The sequence below is a fragment of the Bidens hawaiensis genome, unplaced genomic scaffold (assembly GCF_021521415.1).
Source record: "Bidens hawaiensis isolate Kalapana, Puna unplaced genomic scaffold, B.hawaiensis_p1.1 tig00028866_1, whole genome shotgun sequence".
NCBI classification, from domain to species: domain Eukaryota; kingdom Viridiplantae; phylum Streptophyta; class Magnoliopsida; order Asterales; family Asteraceae; genus Bidens; species Bidens hawaiensis.
Genome location: NW_027494747.1, coordinates 85577 through 107248, shown reverse-complemented (window position 1 = coordinate 107248; position 21672 = coordinate 85577). Strand labels below are relative to the sequence as shown.

General features: G+C 42.0%; 1 protein-coding gene and 1 long non-coding RNA gene across 3 annotated transcripts; one reads left to right on the top strand and one right to left on the bottom strand.

The window, feature by feature from the left end:
* The first annotated feature begins 2808 nt into the window (after nt 1–2808).
* LOC143577888 (uncharacterized) lies at nt 2809–16043 on the top strand. Of its 2 annotated transcripts, none has more exons than XR_013143188.1 (3): nt 2809–3223; nt 14868–15492; nt 16009–16043. It is a non-coding gene; the product is annotated as an uncharacterized LOC143577888 (long non-coding RNA). The 2 variants fall into 2 exon arrangements; XR_013143187.1 differs by having other exon boundaries at nt 14868–14942; nt 15264–16037.
* A 3455-nt stretch (nt 16044–19498) lies between these two features.
* On the bottom strand, nt 19499–20080 carry LOC143577880 (secreted RxLR effector protein 161-like). Its single transcript, XM_077061606.1, has one exon. It carries the CDS (start codon nt 20078–20080, stop codon nt 19499–19501), a length of 582 nt encoding a protein of 193 aa, XP_076917721.1.
* Between the last annotated feature and the right edge of the window lie 1592 nt (nt 20081–21672).

Sequence of the window (21672 nt, the reverse complement as noted above, 5' to 3'; positions counted from 1 at the left end):
TGCATTAATTGAGGAATCAAAGAATTCTTCGGGTGACAGATGTGATTAACACTTCACAAGCTAAACGAGATCGTGTTGCTAAATTCTCGAAATAAGGTGAGCTTAAACAAGCTCGAGCATGAGCTTGATCAATTCTAAAAATGAGTATGCTTAATACATGAACCTGAGCTTTACTTATCAGGCTTGAGCAGTACGTCTTGCAAGCCTAATCAAGCATATTTTTGACTTACAATCGCATCTAGCAAAAATGTTAAGACGCTTGTTTGAAGTGGTGGTTGACAACACTCTGCGAGTTTTAGATTGTGCAATCCATTTGTGATATCTACTATTATCACTCTTCCATTGTTCCAATCAAACACTGATTTCCTATCTGCATGAATCATTATCAGTTTCTTAATAACAAACAACAATATTCACAAGGAGATTTTAAAAGATGAACACTTACCAAATATATATTGGCCAAGACTTCCATTAGGCACCAACTTGTAAAACACTCTTTACGTGCAAGACCCATGAAGCTTGATCACATTTTGGTGATGAACATTCTTGAGTGTCGAAATCTTGTTTTGGAACTCATCGTCAACTTGGTCGTAACCTGGATTCAACCATATAACAACTATCCCTTTGTCGTTTCTCTGCATGCCTTGAATTAAAATATCACACAGTTAAAATCCTGTATAGTGGTACACTACAAGAAAACTGATCTGACAGGACCACCCCTATATCGACCACAATTGTGGTCGCTATAGAACACCTGTACCGACCACATATGGTCGGTATAGGGTTTGGCCAAATTTCACTTATGACCAACAATTTACCGACCACATGTGGTCGGGATAGATTCTATCCCGACCACATGTGGTCGGAAAAAGTAAGTATATTTTATTTTTGAATTTTTTTAAATCCTTTATCGTGTGAAAATGTTTTCGCAACACCTTTACCGACCACATGTGGTCGGTATAGAGTTGGTAGTATTTGTTTTTTTTAATTTTATTAATTATGAAGTGGGATGACATAGTTTGGGTAACCTATACCGACCACATGTGGTCGCGATAGATTGATTTTTTATTTTAATTTTTTTTTTCATTTTAAGTTAGCGGGAACACTAAATAATTGGGCGCCGTCTAAAAATCTTTTCCCGACCACATGTGGTCGGGATAGGTTTTCTATTTTAATTTTATTTTATTTTAAGTTAGCCGGATCACCAAATTTTTTGGGGCCATTTGAAAACTTTCTTCCGACCACATTTGGTCGGGATAGGTTGCTTGTAATTTTAATTTTGATTTTATTTTATCTTGAACTATTGAAAGCAAGAAACGAGATTGTTTTGATAACTTCTATCCAACAACATATCATCGAGGTTTTTTTCATTTTGATTTTCTTTATATAAATTAAATAAAATGACAACATTTTGGTTACCCATTTCCCCAACGACATGTCGGGACAAGTCCTTTATATATCTTATATTTCTTTATAGCAGTTAAACGAAATGACAATGTTCTCTTAATAGTAGTTAAACGAAATGGCAAGTCCTTTTTTTGTTTTATTTTTTCTTTTTCATTTTTCATACGACATCGTATGTGTTTAAAGGTGGATAAACAAATAACCGTCTTTTTTTTTTGTCGTGTTACAGGTCATTTGTGTGTGTGTGTGTGTTGAGATATATTTATGATTTATGCTTTTGTGTTTGGGTTTACGGTTTTGTTATGATAACCATCTCTATGAGGGACTTCGGTGGGCTTTTGGGCCTTAGGTTTTGTATGGGCTTGGCCTTATGTGGCTTTTAAACACCCTATATATGGTCATATAGATATGTTTAATATCGATTAGGGTCATAATAACTAGTATCATTCTGTGTAATCAGTTCTCATCAAGGGATTTAAGTACCCGATGTAATATACGTGTGCTTTGAAGTCGTATAATCGTGTTTTTTCATTCTTACTTTCATTCATGTTCTTGAATCATCACATAGTTTCTGCTACTGAAAGATCCATCTTCGAGACTTACAGTGTGTATGCATATGAATGTATATGTATGAGTATATGCATATGTCTATGTATTGTGTATAACTATGTATGTGTATGTGTACCCATACATGTATTGATATGTGTATGTGTGTATCTCGATGTATGTGTGTATATGCATATGATTGTATATGTCTGTGTATTGTGTATAACTATGTCATGTGTATGAATACATGTCTTGATACGCGTATGTATGTTGTCTATATGAATGTATATGCATGAGTATACTCATATGTTTATGCATTGTGTATAACTATGTATTTGTATGTGTATGGATACACATACGTATTGATATTTGTATGTGTGTGTATGTACATGTATGTGTGCATATGCATATAATTGTGTATGTATGAGTATATGCATATGTGGGTGTATATACATATTAACGTATCCGTATATGTGCGTATTTGTGTGTATATGCATATGTATGAGTATTATGGATAACTATGTATTTGTATGTGTATGGACATATGTATTGATATGTCGTTTTTTTAATTATTGGTGCAAAACTTTTAGGCCCAATTACATTGTTTTGGTTATGGTTAACCGTCCCATAACTGACTCACTATAACCTATAAAACCGATTAGCCAAAACCGCCATAGCGGGTCAGTTATGGATATGACTATCCATTAACCGACATATCGGTTATGGTTATTGGTTTGGCTCAAAACCGACCGATGCACACCCCTAATTAGAATAAGTTGGTTTTTATTATAATTTTGATTATATATATATATATATATATATTATACCTTAGGCGGGAGTGTTGAAATTTTAAGCGCCATGTGAAAACCCTCTCTCTAAACAACGCCGTCTCCCCCTTTCTTCCTCATTTCACATCTCTCACTGGTTGCAGTACCCCCTCCGACCAATTTTTTATTTTAGCCACTACCAGCCACCGTGTTCCACTCCCACAAGCCGCATCCCCCGTATTTAGTCGTCTTCACCCTCTTTGTATCTCGCTCTCGTCTTGCCGCAGCTAACCCCGTCGTCATCGTCATCCACCGTCTTGGGTCGTGCTGTCACCACCATCGATTAGGTATATGCTATCATCTTTGTTCCTAAGTAATCGATTAATTTCTGTTTCTTTAGGATTTTGTGTTCGATTTAAGGGCTTAGTTCTTTCGTAGGTTCGTGATTTATGTGCAAATTTGGGGTTGCTACACTCAAGTCCATTACTTGGTTTGCTGAACCATAGGTTAAATACTTCTGCTAATTTAATTGTATTTACCTGCCTATTTTGTTAAGAAAAGATCAAGCTGAATTACATTTGTGCTCTTTGTGTTTTGCTAATAGTTGGACTTTGTGGGTAGGTTAATTGTTTGATGTATGTTTACACTAGGCAATGGTTTGGTTTACACATGTATATATCGCATATCAGTGTTCGCGAAGCTATGCATTGTTGGTGGTTTTGTATTTGTGACTAACATATGTAGTATGAATTGTGTTTTTTTCATGAAATATGAAACATGCGCTTAAATTAAGGGTCTCAACTTAGAGGATGTGTAAATTTAAAGCATATATTTAAGAAAATACCTCTGTTTCATTGTATTCACTAAATGACATTGCGTTGTGGGTCAATTTTGAATAGAGTTATACCTTACTGTCGAAGCACGAAATGAATCTGACCTGATCCATGACGATGTTTCCACGGATTTTCGAGATGAACGGACCACGTCTTGATCTTCTTCTCGGCTGTGCTTGAGACCTGCGATGGCTTTTTGGGGGAGTGGAGGTGACTGCTAAGATATCCTGAGGATTTCTTGTTTACAGACACAAAAAAGTGGTGGTGGCTCTTATTGAGCATGACCTCTAATAAGGAGGTGGAGACCTCCTTATATAGAGAGTCTCATGGCCACCATCATGGTACCCTAACGGGCCTAGCCCAATTAGGGTTACCTCCACAAAACCCCCTCAGCTCAATAACATTGTATTAGTCCATATAATAAAATAAGCCAAACATAATAAATTTAGGATCGTAAAACCGGGTTTAGTACCATACCCCTACAAGCCCCCCCAAGTCCAGTGTTGCTCCTGGACGCGCAAGCGTCTAGGTGGAGCGCTGGACTTTAAGAGGTGTGTTAGGCTATGAGGCGGTTTTTTCCCTGTTCTTTGGCCTTGTCTTTATTGTCTTTGAGTTTTGGGAGATTTTCTTCATGATGGTGACGAGCTGTAAAAATAATGAAGCCTGCGCGTGAGGCGGCTTACGAGCTATAATAATAGAGCCTGCGCGAGTTGCGGCTTACGAGCTATAATAATAATGAAGCTTGCGCGTGAGGCGACTTGCGAGCTATGAGAATAATAATGCTTGCGCGCGAGAGGCGACTTACGAGCTGAGAATGATATAGCCTGCGCGCGAGAGGCGTCTTACGAGATAAGAATAATAAAGCCTGCGCGTGAGGCGCCTTACGAGCTATGAGAATAGTAAAGCCTGCGCGTGAGAGGCGTCTTATGAGCTTTGAGAATAATAATTAAGCTGGCGCGCGGGGCGACTTACGAGCTGAGAATAATAAAGCCTGCGCGCGAGGGGCGTCTTACGAGCTGTAGCATAATAAAGCCTGCGCGTGAGGCGTCTTACGAGCTAAGAATAATAAAGCTTGCGCGCGAGAGGCGTCTTATGAGCTTTGAGAATAATAATTGAGCTAGCGCGTGAGGCGTCTTACGAGCTAAAAGAATAATAACAGCTTGCGCGCGAGGCGTCTTATGAGCTGTATGAATAATAAAGCCTGCGCGTAAGGCGACTTACGGGCTGTAAGAATAACGAAGCTTGCGCGTGAAGCGGCTTACGAGCTATAATAATAGAGCTTGTGCGCGAGGCGTCTTACGAGCTAAAAGAATAATGACAGCTTGCGCGCGAGGCGTCTTATGAGCTGCATGAATAATAAAGCCTGCGCGTGAGGCGACTTACGGGCTGTAAAAATAATGAAGCTTGCGCGGGAGGCGGCTTACGAGCTATAAGAATAATAACAGCTTGCGCGCGAAGCGTCTTATGAGCTGTATGAATAATAACCTGCGCGCGAAGAGAATGATATAGCCTGCCCGCGAGAGGCGTCTTACGAGCTGTAATAATAGTGGAGCTTGCGCGTGAGGCGGCTTACGAGCTACTTTATGTCCCGCGCCACGCGCAGATGTTGCATGCGTGTGCGCGCAGACTTTGGTTTTGTGTTATGCGCCACGCGCAGATGTTGCATGCGCGTGCGCGTAGACTGTGATATGTGTGAGCATGTGATGCGTAAGCATGTGTGATATGCGTGAGCATATGTGATGCGTGAGCATGTGGTATGAGGATTCCCATCCTTTAAGTTTGGCGCGTAGCCATATGGGATATTATGAAGATTCCCATCCTTTAAGTTTGGCGCGTAGCCATGTGGGATATTATGAGGATTCCCATCCTTTAAGTTTGGCGCGTAGCCATATGGGATATTATGAGAATTCCCAACCTTGAAGTTTGGTGCGTAGCCATACGGGATGTTATGAGGATTCCCAACCTTGAAGTTTGGCGTGTAGCCATATGGGATATTATGAGGATTCCCAACCTTGAAGTTTGGCGCGTAGCCATATGGGATATTGTGAGGATTCCCAACCTTGAAGTTTGGCGCGTAGCCATAGGGGATATTATGAGGATTCCCAACCTTGAAGTTTGGCGCGTAGCCATACGGGATGTTATGAGGATTCCCAACCTTGAAGTTTGGCGTGTAGCCATATGGGATGTTATGAGGATTCCCAACCTTGAAGTTTGGCGCGTAGCCATATGGGATATAATGAGGATTCCCAACCTTGAAGTTTGGCGCGAGGCCTGATGCGCACATGCACGGCGATAGAGTGGTGACTCGTGTGCGCGCGTGCATGGCGGAGGTCTCTTGAGCAAAGCCCAGATGGTGGTTTCCGCGGCTGCACATGCACGGCTGTGGAGTGAGAATCCGCGGGCGCGCGTACATGGCGGCGGAAGTCTGATACTTTCTGGATCTGCAATTTTAGAGTCAGATCTGCAACTTTAGACCTAAAATCCAGGTCTGTAATCTAGACCTAGATCTGTAAATCAGATCTGGACAGATCTGAAGCCCGGAGCAGATTTAAAACCAACACAGATCCGGAGACCTGATCATTTGAATCAGGCCATTTCCTCTTGCCCAGATCTGGAAGCCTCTTTTTAGATCTATGGATCTTTTTGAGCTTTAATAGAACAAGCCTTGAAGCCTTTTTCTCTAAACTTCCAGATCTGGGTTTTTCCTGGGAGGGATCCGACAGCCGAGATGAAGATCGAAGGGTAGTTTGTTGCCGTCCCACGGATGGCGCCAATGTCGAAGCACGAAATGAATCTGACCTGATCCATGACGATGTTTCCACGGATTTTCGAGATGAACGGACCACGTCTTGATCTTCTTCTCGGCTGTGCTTGAGACCTGCGATGGCTTTTTGGGGGAGTGGAGGTGACTGCTAAGATATCCTGAGGATTTCTTGTTTACAGACACAAAAAAGTGGTGGTGGCTCTTATTGAGCATGACCTCTAATAAGGAGGTGGAGACCTCCTTATATAGAGAGTCTCATGGCCACCATCATGGTACCCTAACGGGCCTAGCCCAATTAGGGTTACCTCCACAAAACCCCCTCAGCTCAATAACATTGTATTAGTCCATATAATAAAATAAGCCAAACATAATAAATTTAGGATCGTAAAACCGGGTTTAGTACCATACCCCTACAAGCCCCCCCAAGTCCAGTGTTGCTCCTGGACGCGCAAGCGTCTAGGTGGAGCGCTGGACTTTAAGAGGTGTGTTAGGCTATGAGGCGGTTTTTTCCCTGTTCTTTGGCCTTGTCTTTATTGTCTTTGAGTTTTGGGAGATTTTCTTCATGATGGTGACGAGCTGTAAAAATAATGAAGCCTGCGCGTGAGGCGGCTTACGAGCTATAATAATAGAGCCTGCGCGAGTTGCGGCTTACGAGCTATAATAATAATGAAGCTTGCGCGTGAGGCGACTTGCGAGCTATGAGAATAATAATGCTTGCGCGCGAGAGGCGACTTACGAGCTGAGAATGATATAGCCTGCGCGCGAGAGGCGTCTTACGAGATAAGAATAATAAAGCCTGCGCGTGAGGCGCCTTACGAGCTATGAGAATAGTAAAGCCTGCGCGTGAGAGGCGTCTTATGAGCTTTGAGAATAATAATTAAGCTGGCGCGCGGGGCGACTTACGAGCTGAGAATAATAAAGCCTGCGCGCGAGGGGCGTCTTACGAGCTGTAGCATAATAAAGCCTGCGCGTGAGGCGTCTTACGAGCTAAGAATAATAAAGCTTGCGCGCGAGAGGCGTCTTATGAGCTTTGAGAATAATAATTGAGCTAGCGCGTGAGGCGTCTTACGAGCTAAAAGAATAATAACAGCTTGCGCGCGAGGCGTCTTATGAGCTGTATGAATAATAAAGCCTGCGCGTAAGGCGACTTACGGGCTGTAAGAATAACGAAGCTTGCGCGTGAAGCGGCTTACGAGCTATAATAATAGAGCTTGTGCGCGAGGCGTCTTACGAGCTAAAAGAATAATGACAGCTTGCGCGCGAGGCGTCTTATGAGCTGCATGAATAATAAAGCCTGCGCGTGAGGCGACTTACGGGCTGTAAAAATAATGAAGCTTGCGCGGGAGGCGGCTTACGAGCTATAAGAATAATAACAGCTTGCGCGCGAAGCGTCTTATGAGCTGTATGAATAATAACCTGCGCGCGAAGAGAATGATATAGCCTGCCCGCGAGAGGCGTCTTACGAGCTGTAATAATAGTGGAGCTTGCGCGTGAGGCGGCTTACGAGCTACTTTATGTCCCGCGCCACGCGCAGATGTTGCATGCGTGTGCGCGCAGACTTTGGTTTTGTGTTATGCGCCACGCGCAGATGTTGCATGCGCGTGCGCGTAGACTGTGATATGTGTGAGCATGTGATGCGTAAGCATGTGTGATATGCGTGAGCATATGTGATGCGTGAGCATGTGGTATGAGGATTCCCATCCTTTAAGTTTGGCGCGTAGCCATATGGGATATTATGAAGATTCCCATCCTTTAAGTTTGGCGCGTAGCCATGTGGGATATTATGAGGATTCCCATCCTTTAAGTTTGGCGCGTAGCCATATGGGATATTATGAGAATTCCCAACCTTGAAGTTTGGTGCGTAGCCATACGGGATGTTATGAGGATTCCCAACCTTGAAGTTTGGCGTGTAGCCATATGGGATATTATGAGGATTCCCAACCTTGAAGTTTGGCGCGTAGCCATATGGGATATTGTGAGGATTCCCAACCTTGAAGTTTGGCGCGTAGCCATAGGGGATATTATGAGGATTCCCAACCTTGAAGTTTGGCGCGTAGCCATACGGGATGTTATGAGGATTCCCAACCTTGAAGTTTGGCGTGTAGCCATATGGGATGTTATGAGGATTCCCAACCTTGAAGTTTGGCGCGTAGCCATATGGGATATAATGAGGATTCCCAACCTTGAAGTTTGGCGCGAGGCCTGATGCGCACATGCACGGCGATAGAGTGGTGACTCGTGTGCGCGCGTGCATGGCGGAGGTCTCTTGAGCAAAGCCCAGATGGTGGTTTCCGCGGCTGCACATGCACGGCTGTGGAGTGAGAATCCGCGGGCGCGCGTACATGGCGGCGGAAGTCTGATACTTTCTGGATCTGCAATTTTAGAGTCAGATCTGCAACTTTAGACCTAAAATCCAGGTCTGTAATCTAGACCTAGATCTGTAAATCAGATCTGGACAGATCTGAAGCCCGGAGCAGATTTAAAACCAACACAGATCCGGAGACCTGATCATTTGAATCAGGCCATTTCCTCTTGCCCAGATCTGGAAGCCTCTTTTTAGATCTATGGATCTTTTTGAGCTTTAATAGAACAAGCCTTGAAGCCTTTTTCTCTAAACTTCCAGATCTGGGTTTTTCCTGGGAGGGATCCGACAGCCGAGATGAAGATCGAAGGGTAGTTTGTTGCCGTCCCACGGATGGCGCCAATGTCGAAGCACGAAATGAATCTGACCTGATCCATGACGATGTTTCCACGGATTTTCGAGATGAACGGACCACGTCTTGATCTTCTTCTCGGCTGTGCTTGAGACCTGCGATGGCTTTTTGGGGGAGTGGAGGTGACTGCTAAGATATCCTGAGGATTTCTTGTTTACAGACACAAAAAAGTGGTGGTGGCTCTTATTGAGCATGACCTCTAATAAGGAGGTGGAGACCTCCTTATATAGAGAGTCTCATGGCCACCATCATGGTACCCTAACGGGCCTAGCCCAATTAGGGTTACCTCCACAAAACCCCCTCAGCTCAATAACATTGTATTAGTCCATATAATAAAATAAGCCAAACATAATAAATTTAGGATCGTAAAACCGGGTTTAGTACCATACCCCTACAAGCCCCCCCAAGTCCAGTGTTGCTCCTGGACGCGCAAGCGTCTAGGTGGAGCGCTGGACTTTAAGAGGTGTGTTAGGCTATGAGGCGGTTTTTTCCCTGTTCTTTGGCCTTGTCTTTATTGTCTTTGAGTTTTGGGAGATTTTCTTCATGATGGTGACGAGCTGTAAAAATAATGAAGCCTGCGCGTGAGGCGGCTTACGAGCTATAATAATAGAGCCTGCGCGAGTTGCGGCTTACGAGCTATAATAATAATGAAGCTTGCGCGTGAGGCGACTTGCGAGCTATGAGAATAATAATGCTTGCGCGCGAGAGGCGACTTACGAGCTGAGAATGATATAGCCTGCGCGCGAGAGGCGTCTTACGAGATAAGAATAATAAAGCCTGCGCGTGAGGCGCCTTACGAGCTATGAGAATAGTAAAGCCTGCGCGTGAGAGGCGTCTTATGAGCTTTGAGAATAATAATTAAGCTGGCGCGCGGGGCGACTTACGAGCTGAGAATAATAAAGCCTGCGCGCGAGGGGCGTCTTACGAGCTGTAGCATAATAAAGCCTGCGCGTGAGGCGTCTTACGAGCTAAGAATAATAAAGCTTGCGCGCGAGAGGCGTCTTATGAGCTTTGAGAATAATAATTGAGCTAGCGCGTGAGGCGTCTTACGAGCTAAAAGAATAATAACAGCTTGCGCGCGAGGCGTCTTATGAGCTGTATGAATAATAAAGCCTGCGCGTAAGGCGACTTACGGGCTGTAAGAATAACGAAGCTTGCGCGTGAAGCGGCTTACGAGCTATAATAATAGAGCTTGTGCGCGAGGCGTCTTACGAGCTAAAAGAATAATGACAGCTTGCGCGCGAGGCGTCTTATGAGCTGCATGAATAATAAAGCCTGCGCGTGAGGCGACTTACGGGCTGTAAAAATAATGAAGCTTGCGCGGGAGGCGGCTTACGAGCTATAAGAATAATAACAGCTTGCGCGCGAAGCGTCTTATGAGCTGTATGAATAATAACCTGCGCGCGAAGAGAATGATATAGCCTGCCCGCGAGAGGCGTCTTACGAGCTGTAATAATAGTGGAGCTTGCGCGTGAGGCGGCTTACGAGCTACTTTATGTCCCGCGCCACGCGCAGATGTTGCATGCGTGTGCGCGCAGACTTTGGTTTTGTGTTATGCGCCACGCGCAGATGTTGCATGCGCGTGCGCGTAGACTGTGATATGTGTGAGCATGTGATGCGTAAGCATGTGTGATATGCGTGAGCATATGTGATGCGTGAGCATGTGGTATGAGGATTCCCATCCTTTAAGTTTGGCGCGTAGCCATATGGGATATTATGAAGATTCCCATCCTTTAAGTTTGGCGCGTAGCCATGTGGGATATTATGAGGATTCCCATCCTTTAAGTTTGGCGCGTAGCCATATGGGATATTATGAGAATTCCCAACCTTGAAGTTTGGTGCGTAGCCATACGGGATGTTATGAGGATTCCCAACCTTGAAGTTTGGCGTGTAGCCATATGGGATATTATGAGGATTCCCAACCTTGAAGTTTGGCGCGTAGCCATATGGGATATTGTGAGGATTCCCAACCTTGAAGTTTGGCGCGTAGCCATAGGGGATATTATGAGGATTCCCAACCTTGAAGTTTGGCGCGTAGCCATACGGGATGTTATGAGGATTCCCAACCTTGAAGTTTGGCGTGTAGCCATATGGGATGTTATGAGGATTCCCAACCTTGAAGTTTGGCGCGTAGCCATATGGGATATAATGAGGATTCCCAACCTTGAAGTTTGGCGCGAGGCCTGATGCGCACATGCACGGCGATAGAGTGGTGACTCGTGTGCGCGCGTGCATGGCGGAGGTCTCTTGAGCAAAGCCCAGATGGTGGTTTCCGCGGCTGCACATGCACGGCTGTGGAGTGAGAATCCGCGGGCGCGCGTACATGGCGGCGGAAGTCTGATACTTTCTGGATCTGCAATTTTAGAGTCAGATCTGCAACTTTAGACCTAAAATCCAGGTCTGTAATCTAGACCTAGATCTGTAAATCAGATCTGGACAGATCTGAAGCCCGGAGCAGATTTAAAACCAACACAGATCCGGAGACCTGATCATTTGAATCAGGCCATTTCCTCTTGCCCAGATCTGGAAGCCTCTTTTTAGATCTATGGATCTTTTTGAGCTTTAATAGAACAAGCCTTGAAGCCTTTTTCTCTAAACTTCCAGATCTGGGTTTTTCCTGGGAGGGATCCGACAGCCGAGATGAAGATCGAAGGGTAGTTTGTTGCCGTCCCACGGATGGCGCCAATGTCGAAGCACGAAATGAATCTGACCTGATCCATGACGATGTTTCCACGGATTTTCGAGATGAACGGACCACGTCTTGATCTTCTTCTCGGCTGTGCTTGAGACCTGCGATGGCTTTTTGGGGGAGTGGAGGTGACTGCTAAGATATCCTGAGGATTTCTTGTTTACAGACACAAAAAAGTGGTGGTGGCTCTTATTGAGCATGACCTCTAATAAGGAGGTGGAGACCTCCTTATATAGAGAGTCTCATGGCCACCATCATGGTACCCTAACGGGCCTAGCCCAATTAGGGTTACCTCCACAAAACCCCCTCAGCTCAATAACATTGTATTAGTCCATATAATAAAATAAGCCAAACATAATAAATTTAGGATCGTAAAACCGGGTTTAGTACCATACCCCTACAAGCCCCCCCAAGTCCAGTGTTGCTCCTGGACGCGCAAGCGTCTAGGTGGAGCGCTGGACTTTAAGAGGTGTGTTAGGCTATGAGGCGGTTTTTTCCCTGTTCTTTGGCCTTGTCTTTATTGTCTTTGAGTTTTGGGAGATTTTCTTCATGATGGTGACGAGCTGTAAAAATAATGAAGCCTGCGCGTGAGGCGGCTTACGAGCTATAATAATAGAGCCTGCGCGAGTTGCGGCTTACGAGCTATAATAATAATGAAGCTTGCGCGTGAGGCGACTTGCGAGCTATGAGAATAATAATGCTTGCGCGCGAGAGGCGACTTACGAGCTGAGAATGATATAGCCTGCGCGCGAGAGGCGTCTTACGAGATAAGAATAATAAAGCCTGCGCGTGAGGCGCCTTACGAGCTATGAGAATAGTAAAGCCTGCGCGTGAGAGGCGTCTTATGAGCTTTGAGAATAATAATTAAGCTGGCGCGCGGGGCGACTTACGAGCTGAGAATAATAAAGCCTGCGCGCGAGGGGCGTCTTACGAGCTGTAGCATAATAAAGCCTGCGCGTGAGGCGTCTTACGAGCTAAGAATAATAAAGCTTGCGCGCGAGAGGCGTCTTATGAGCTTTGAGAATAATAATTGAGCTAGCGCGTGAGGCGTCTTACGAGCTAAAAGAATAATAACAGCTTGCGCGCGAGGCGTCTTATGAGCTGTATGAATAATAAAGCCTGCGCGTAAGGCGACTTACGGGCTGTAAGAATAACGAAGCTTGCGCGTGAAGCGGCTTACGAGCTATAATAATAGAGCTTGTGCGCGAGGCGTCTTACGAGCTAAAAGAATAATGACAGCTTGCGCGCGAGGCGTCTTATGAGCTGCATGAATAATAAAGCCTGCGCGTGAGGCGACTTACGGGCTGTAAAAATAATGAAGCTTGCGCGGGAGGCGGCTTACGAGCTATAAGAATAATAACAGCTTGCGCGCGAAGCGTCTTATGAGCTGTATGAATAATAACCTGCGCGCGAAGAGAATGATATAGCCTGCCCGCGAGAGGCGTCTTACGAGCTGTAATAATAGTGGAGCTTGCACGTGAGGCGGCTTACGAGCTACTTTATGTCCCGCGCCACGCGCAGATGTTGCATGCGTGTGCGCGCAGACTTTGGTTTTGTGTTATGCGCCACGCGCAGATGTTGCATGCGCGTGCGCGTAGACTGTGATATGTGTGAGCATGTGATGCGTAAGCATGTGTGATATGCGTGAGCATATGTGATGCGTGAGCATGTGGTATGAGGATTCCCATCCTTTAAGTTTGGCGCGTAGCCATATGGGATATTATGAAGATTCCCATCCTTTAAGTTTGGCGCGTAGCCATGTGGGATATTATGAGGATTCCCATCCTTTAAGTTTGGCGCGTAGCCATATGGGATATTATGAGAATTCCCAACCTTGAAGTTTGGTGCGTAGCCATACGGGATGTTATGAGGATTCCCAACCTTGAAGTTTGGCGTGTAGCCATATGGGATATTATGAGGATTCCCAACCTTGAAGTTTGGCGCGTAGCCATATGGGATATTGTGAGGATTCCCAACCTTGAAGTTTGGCGCGTAGCCATAGGGGATATTATGAGGATTCCCAACCTTGAAGTTTGGCGCGTAGCCATACGGGATGTTATGAGGATTCCCAACCTTGAAGTTTGGCGTGTAGCCATATGGGATGTTATGAGGATTCCCAACCTTGAAGTTTGGCGCGTAGCCATATGGGATATAATGAGGATTCCCAACCTTGAAGTTTGGCGCGAGGCCTGATGCGCACATGCACGGCGATAGAGTGGTGACTCGTGTGCGCGCGTGCATGGCGGAGGTCTCTTGAGCAAAGCCCAGATGGTGGTTTCCGCGGCTGCACATGCACGGCTGTGGAGTGAGAATCCGCGGGCGCGCGTACATGGCGGCGGAAGTCTGATACTTTCTGGATCTGCAATTTTAGAGTCAGATCTGCAACTTTAGACCTAAAATCCAGGTCTGTAATCTAGACCTAGATCTGTAAATCAGATCTGGACAGATCTGAAGCCCGGAGCAGATTTAAAACCAACACAGATCCGGAGACCTGATCATTTGAATCAGGCCATTTCCTCTTGCCCAGATCTGGAAGCCTCTTTTTAGATCTATGGATCTTTTTGAGCTTTAATAGAACAAGCCTTGAAGCCTTTTTCTCTAAACTTCCAGATCTGGGTTTTTCCTGGGAGGGATCCGACAGCCGAGATGAAGATCGAAGGGTAGTTTGTTGCCGTCCCACGGATGGCGCCAATGTCGAAGCACGAAATGAATCTGACCTGATCCATGACGATGTTTCCACGGATTTTCGAGATGAACGGACCACGTCTTGATCTTCTTCTCGGCTGTGCTTGAGACCTGCGATGGCTTTTTGGGGGAGTGGAGGTGACTGCTAAGATATCCTGAGGATTTCTTGTTTACAGACACAAAAAAGTGGTGGTGGCTCTTATTGAGCATGACCTCTAATAAGGAGGTGGAGACCTCCTTATATAGAGAGTCTCATGGCCACCATCATGGTACCCTAACGGGCCTAGCCCAATTAGGGTTACCTCCACAAAACCCCCTCAGCCCAATAACATTGTATTAGTCCATATAATAAAATAAGCCAAACATAATAAATTTAGGATCGTAAAACCGGGTTTAGTACCATACCCCTACACTTACAATAGTTATGTATTTCATGTATTAACCTCTTTTATAATATTTGTTCAGTTCATGTACTTTTGGTGCTGCAGTCAAGACATTCACAGGTACATTTCGCGCCAAAGTTGAGCCTTTCGTTTGTAGGTAAGAAACTCGACAAAATATTAACATTGTTTTAAATACATTTAGTTCTTTCATTTTAGAATGCACTGACGTTACTTGTTGACCCTTACAAGTCAATAATGTAACTTCAATGTGAATGTATTTTTTCAAATTACTAGTTAACAACATTTATTGATTAAAAAAAGTAATAATAATATTATTTAAAACAATACAAAAAGTTGTTGATCGTGCTGATTTATTTTCTTTATTTAATAATGTCACTTTTTTCATCCGTGTTGCTATTAATGATTAAGCTTCTTTCTAGTTGATATTCTAAGACGGTCCTGGTCATATTTGTTGCAGGTGGGAATGTCGTTTGGTGCTGCAGCACTAGAAATAGTCATGACTACTCCTCTAAAACAAATGTGAATCTTATTACTTGATCAAATAAACAAGAATAGAAACCTCCACAGCTGCTAGCAGAGGGGCAGAACTGGAAATAACATCAAAATATGGAGCACGGAAATGGGCTTTCAATAAAGATTATAATGCATATACCTGCCATTTCTTTTACAACTCATATTTACCGGAGGTAATTGTTATACATGTTGATTTTACTTTACCATAGTCTATTGTATATATTATTTCATTTTGAATTTTGGTTTTGTGGCTTTCATAAGAGTTTTAATGAAGTAGGGTTGTCTCATAATATTAAGCTTCACACTTAGTGTGATACAGGTCATCCATCGACAAGGGAAGATGGTGACATATATATTTTTTTAAATAAGTTGGCTTGCAAGGCGGCTTGGGCTAGGCTCGTTTGTTAACAAACTGATCCCGAGCCCACATTTTGAACTTGTTAAGATAAACGAGCCAGTTGTTCGACTCGGGTTTTAAACGAACCGAGACTGAACTCACCCTGGCTCAGCTCTCTTACAGCTCTAACAATTAAACATTTTTATTCGTAACTATGTTAAAAGTGTTAGGATTTATCTTGAAAGTCAAGAACATAATATAGTCATCATAAATGAATAAAGATATGTGTGTGTAATAGATAACCTGCTATATAGAGTTACTTTATGTTTTTTATTTGCTGTTCATAATGCAGGTTGTTTTTACTTATCGATCTTTTATTTAATCCCCTTCTATGTTCTTATCCATCTGAGGTATGAACGGTCCTTCACGCAGAGTTCATTTATAATTCATCCAAGCATATTTATGTTAATATTATGAACACTACCTGTTTGACCCAACATGCTTTTTTGTATCTTTAATATAGGAATAAAATTCAAGACGAGCTCACCCGGATGCAAAGTGAAGCGGGTGATTTGTCGGTTGATGTGGTCGGGTGTCTTAGACGTTCACTCGGTCTAGGTACGCCGTTGTTGGGAACAGGATATTCGGCGAAAGATGAAAATTACAACCACCAATGTGGCGTGCGTGCACCAACAACCAATACCATCACAATGAAACAACATACAAGAACAATTGACACAATTGCGCGCTAAGGATGATAGAATTAAGTGAATAGCAAAACAAAGGAAGGCCGAGTCAAGATGATGAAGAAACCGATATGGATAAAGATATAATTATTGTGTGCTTGTTTGACAATTATTTAAACTATTTAGTTTAACGTTTTGTAATTTGATGATTTATGGTTTTATTTGTTAAAATATTTAGAAAATTTACAGCTTTACAATTAGATTTTAATTATAATATTTTTTTTGAAAATTCATAATACTTATACTGACCACAAGTTGTCACTAAAGGTATTTTAAAAAAAACACTATACCGACCACATGTTGTCAGAAATGGTTATTTAGTTTTTTATTTTACATTTTCTTTAAATGAGAAAAAAATATTTGACAGAATTTTTGAGACCACTTGTGGTCGGGAAAGGTATAGGTATACCGACCAATTTTATACCGACCACAAATTTAACTTGTTGCGACCGTTTTGTACTGACCAACCTATACCGACCACATGTGGTCGGTAAAACCTGTACCGACGACATGTGGTCGGTAAAGGTGGTCTTATCAGAGCAATTTTCTTGTAGTGGTACCTGTAACAATGTTAAACTAAAATCACAAGTGGCGTAAGAAGCGACAACATTTTCAACATACCTTGTAGACAGTGCCATACCCGCCTTTCCTAAGACAGTGCCATACCCGCCTAAGACATTGTTCTCAGAAAGAAAATGTGTTGCTATCTTTAATGACTCGAAGGACAAACATATTGATCTGACCGTGGAAAAATGCATAACTAGTTAAGGAAAATAGAGGCTTAGCAATCAATAACTAATAAAAAGTGTTGGGACTTTTATATGAAATTTGAGCTCAATAAATATAACTCATTATCAACAATGTTGAGAGAGCATCCAGGAAGGTTGGTTAAGAGAAGCAAAGAATTGGGAACGGTTTGAGCGTGTAGTTATAAAGTTAAAGTCGAAGAAACGAATTTTAATTTGAGGATGCGTCTTCTATGTCATTCTAAAGAAGACAAAAATGACGGCAAAACTTATTATGATAACAACATTCATAGTGAATGTTAATATCACCCCTGACGTGCTTGAACTTTTGCCTGCCGAAAAGAAAGTGCTACTAAACAAACATAATATGAATAGACTTATTCAATTTCACGTTTTCATCCTTTTTACCACAATTTTTATAGATTTCAAACTATAAAAAAATATTGTTTTATTATATTTTCATATGACACACGAACATATTTTATAACTATACTATATATCTTATAACTATTTTATGACATATTTTATAACATATTTTATAACTATACTATATATCTTTGCCCAAAATGAGAGCACTTGATTGTAAATGATCCAAACACTTACAATTGTGTCCCTCATCTTAGACTAGAGAGTATTGTTTTATATTCAAGAATATAAACTAATAAAATGATTATAATTATAAAATATGTTTGTCAAATATACATATTGTTTAAATTAAACAAAAATTTGTGGTAAAAATTAAATTCAAAAAATTGAAAATTAAAAAGTCTTCAATATTTAATTATTATGTGTGTTTCGTAACACATTCTTTTTGGCGGGCAAAAAAGAAACTTTCAGGTGTGTCGTCGATGAAAGTAACTTTCATTGTGACTGCCCTTATTGTAATAAGGATAGTCGCCATCCTTGTCTTCTTTAGAATGAGGAAGAAGACGCATCCTCAAAGTAAATTCTGTTTCTTCAACATAAACTATATAACTACGAGGTCAAAACTGTTCCTACGTCTTTGCTTTTCATATCAAGTTATCTAGGATACTCCCGACATTGTTGAAAGTGAGTTTTATTTGTGAAACTCAAACTTCATATACATGTCCAACACTTTTTGTTAAATGTTAACTACTAATTGCTAACTCTCTATTTTTCTTAACTAGTTATGTTTTTTCAACGACAATGTTTTAGGAAAAGGTGGATATGGCAGAGTATACAAGGTATGCACAAAAAGTCCTGGCTTCATACACCACTGGTGATGTAACTTTAACATTGTTATATGTACTACTGTACGGTATTTTAATATGTGGTAATTTAATTTAGCGCATGCGGGGAAACAACAAAGGGATAACTGTTAAAAGGTTGAAACCGGATTCAAACCAAGGTGACGAGATGTTCCAAAACGATTTCTACACTCAAGAACATTCATCAACGATATGTGGCCCAACTTCACAGGTCTTGCAGGGAAAGAAACAGACCCATTTTGGTTTAAGAGTCAGTGTCAAATGGAAGTCTTGACCGATATATATTTGGTAACTAATTATCTTTTAGGAACCTAGAACCATATGAATATTGTTGTAGGTTAATAAACCCCAATAATGATTCATGAAGATAGGAAATCAATTCTTGACCGGAACACTAGAAGAGGGATAATAGTAGATATCACAAATTAATGGACTACGCTATCTACACGAAGATTCATGCCAAAGTGTGGTCAATTGCGACTTCAAAGCAAGTGTCTTAACATTTTGTTAGACGCAACTTGGAAGACCAAAAAATGCTCGTTTAGGCGTGCGAGCCTTCTCAGGCTTGATAAATGATGCTTGAGCTTGGGCACGTTTATTATACACTCTTTTTTACTTGAGCTCAGGCTCGAGCTCGTTTAAGCTCAACTTAATTCTAGTTATAGCAAGCCGGACTCGTTTAGCTCCCTGGAGTGCAGGCCGGACTTTTCACACGAAGACTGCTTTGATTGCTTGATTAATGCAATCAGCAGCCTCAACATAAAGCAAGATGAGTGGATTAGTGAAAGACAACCTGATTATCCATGATAACAAACTCCACCATTTTGTCTACTACCATTCTTGACAGGAATTGATAAACAAGATCGATTAAATCAACGAATTGATCAAACAAAATCTGTATATTGATAATGAATATTGTGGTTTCGTTACATCAGAATGAAGATACAGACTTCTGTTTATATAGACGATGCATACATACAACTATAGACAAATGACATGTTTGACCCTTATAGTTTGTTTACATTAACATATTAAACTAAAACATAATATAAATAATAAATGACTAAAATGCCCTTTCGGTTGTGAGTGATTATTTCCAACAATCACCCCCTTAATCACGATCAACTTGAAGTAGGTCTTTGACGCCGAGTAGTTCCCTCGTTATGACGAACTTGATCCTTGGTAGCGCCTTTGTTAAGATGTCTGCCTTCTGTGATTCTCCAAATATGCTCCACGGTTATTTGTTCATTTTCGATGCATTCACGTATGAAGTGATAACGTATATCGATGTGCTTGCTTCTACCATGAAACACGGGATTCTTCATTAAGGCTATTGCTGATCGGTTATCAACCAACAATGTGACCTTTTCTTCTTTCCATCCGGTTAAAGCGCTGAGCAGTCTCTTTAACCATAATGCTTGACATGTTGCTGCTGTTGCTGCCATGAATTCTGACTCGCATGATGATAATGCTACGGTAGGCTGCTTTTGAGTGCACCAACTGATAGGAGAGTTTCCAAAGTAGAATATTATTCCTGTTGTGCCTTTCCCTTCTTCAGTGTTAACTCCATAGCTACTATCACTATAACCAATTAACTTGCATCCTCCATTGCTTTGATAAGTTGTACCATAATCTTTTGTTCCTTTGATATAACGAATAACTTGCTTTATTGCTTTGAGATGATGCTCCTTTGGTTCTTGCATGAATCGACTAAGTAATCCTACTGAATAACTTAAATCTGGTCTCGTGTAAAGGAGATACCTTAGGCATCCTATTAGACTTCTATACTTGGTGGGATCAACTGGTTCTCCGCCTTCAACTTTTGTGATCCATTGGTGTCTTTGTATCATTGCTTTCAAGCATTTCTGAGTCCTTGAGAATCTTGTTCACATAACCAGTTTGTTTAATTGAGATATCACCCCTTGTTTGGGTGACTTCTATACCTAAGTAGTAGGCTAATAAACCTAAGTCGCTCATTTCGAATTTTCCTTCCATTTGTGATTTGAACTTGTCAATTTCTTTCTTCGGTGATCCGGTGACAATCAAATCATCAACATAAACTCCAACTATCAGATTAGAGTTTAAACTTGCCTTGATATAGACTGCTTGCTCTAACGAACACTTTTGAAATCCAAGTGACTTCAACGTGTTGTCTAACTTTACATTCCATGCACGTGGTGCTTGTCGTAGTCCATACAAAGCTTTAGAAAGTTTGTAAACTTTTCCTTTGTCTTGTGGTTTCACAAAGCCTTCAGGTTGAGAAACGTACACTTCTTCCTTTAATTCTCCGTGTAAAAATGTTGATTTAACATCTAGATGGTGTACTTCCCATTTGTTATAAGCAGCTAAGGCTAAGATTAAACGTACAGTCTCTATTCGTGCTACCGGGGCAAAGACTTCGTCAAAATCTATCCCGTGTTGTTGTACATAACCTTTTGCTACTAAACGTGCCTTGTGTTTTATTATATTTCCACTTGCGTCTCTCTTGGTCTTGAATACCCATTTCAAACCTATTGCTTTATGATCCTTGGGTAAATCGGTCAAGATCCAAGTCTTGTTTCTATTGATTGAATCTAATTCAACTTTCATAGCTTCAATCCATTTTTCATCTTCTGCTGCCTCCTTATACGTTCTAGGTTCTTCTTCAACTAGTAACAATTCATTTTCATCTAAGATTATTTCCGGTGCTCGAGCATAAATATCTTCTAAACTTTGAAATCTTAATGGTGTATGATCATAAGGTCTAGAGGAGCTTGCAGATGTTTCAGAGTTTGGTTCGTGGCTGTACAATTGTGGAGTGACTGGTGAATTTGGTGGGTTAACAGGTGAATGAGGTGCTTCTTCATCTTCATCATGATTGTTAACTTCAATGTGTTCAAACTGAGGTTCAGGATTATCGGGTGGCATCGTTGTCGAACCATCTTCAACTATGAATTCTGTCCACTCGTTTTCTTCTGAATTATTACCTCTAGCATCCTCCTTCCAATTCCAAAACTCCTTTTCTTTAAAATGTACATCCCTACTAATACAAATTCTATTTGTTTTAGGATCAAATAGTCTATAAGCTTTTGATCCTGGTTCACTACCTAAATATACCATTTCAGTGCTTCTATCATCCAACTTCTTTAAGTGTGGTAGTAACACTTTTGCATATGCCTTACAACCAAAGACTTTAAGATACTTCAAATTTGGCTTATCACCTTTAAGCGCTTCAAAAGGTGTGCTATTAACTAAAGATCTGGTCGGTGTTCGGTTTAGGATGTAGATAACATGTCTTACTGCTTCTGCCCAAAAT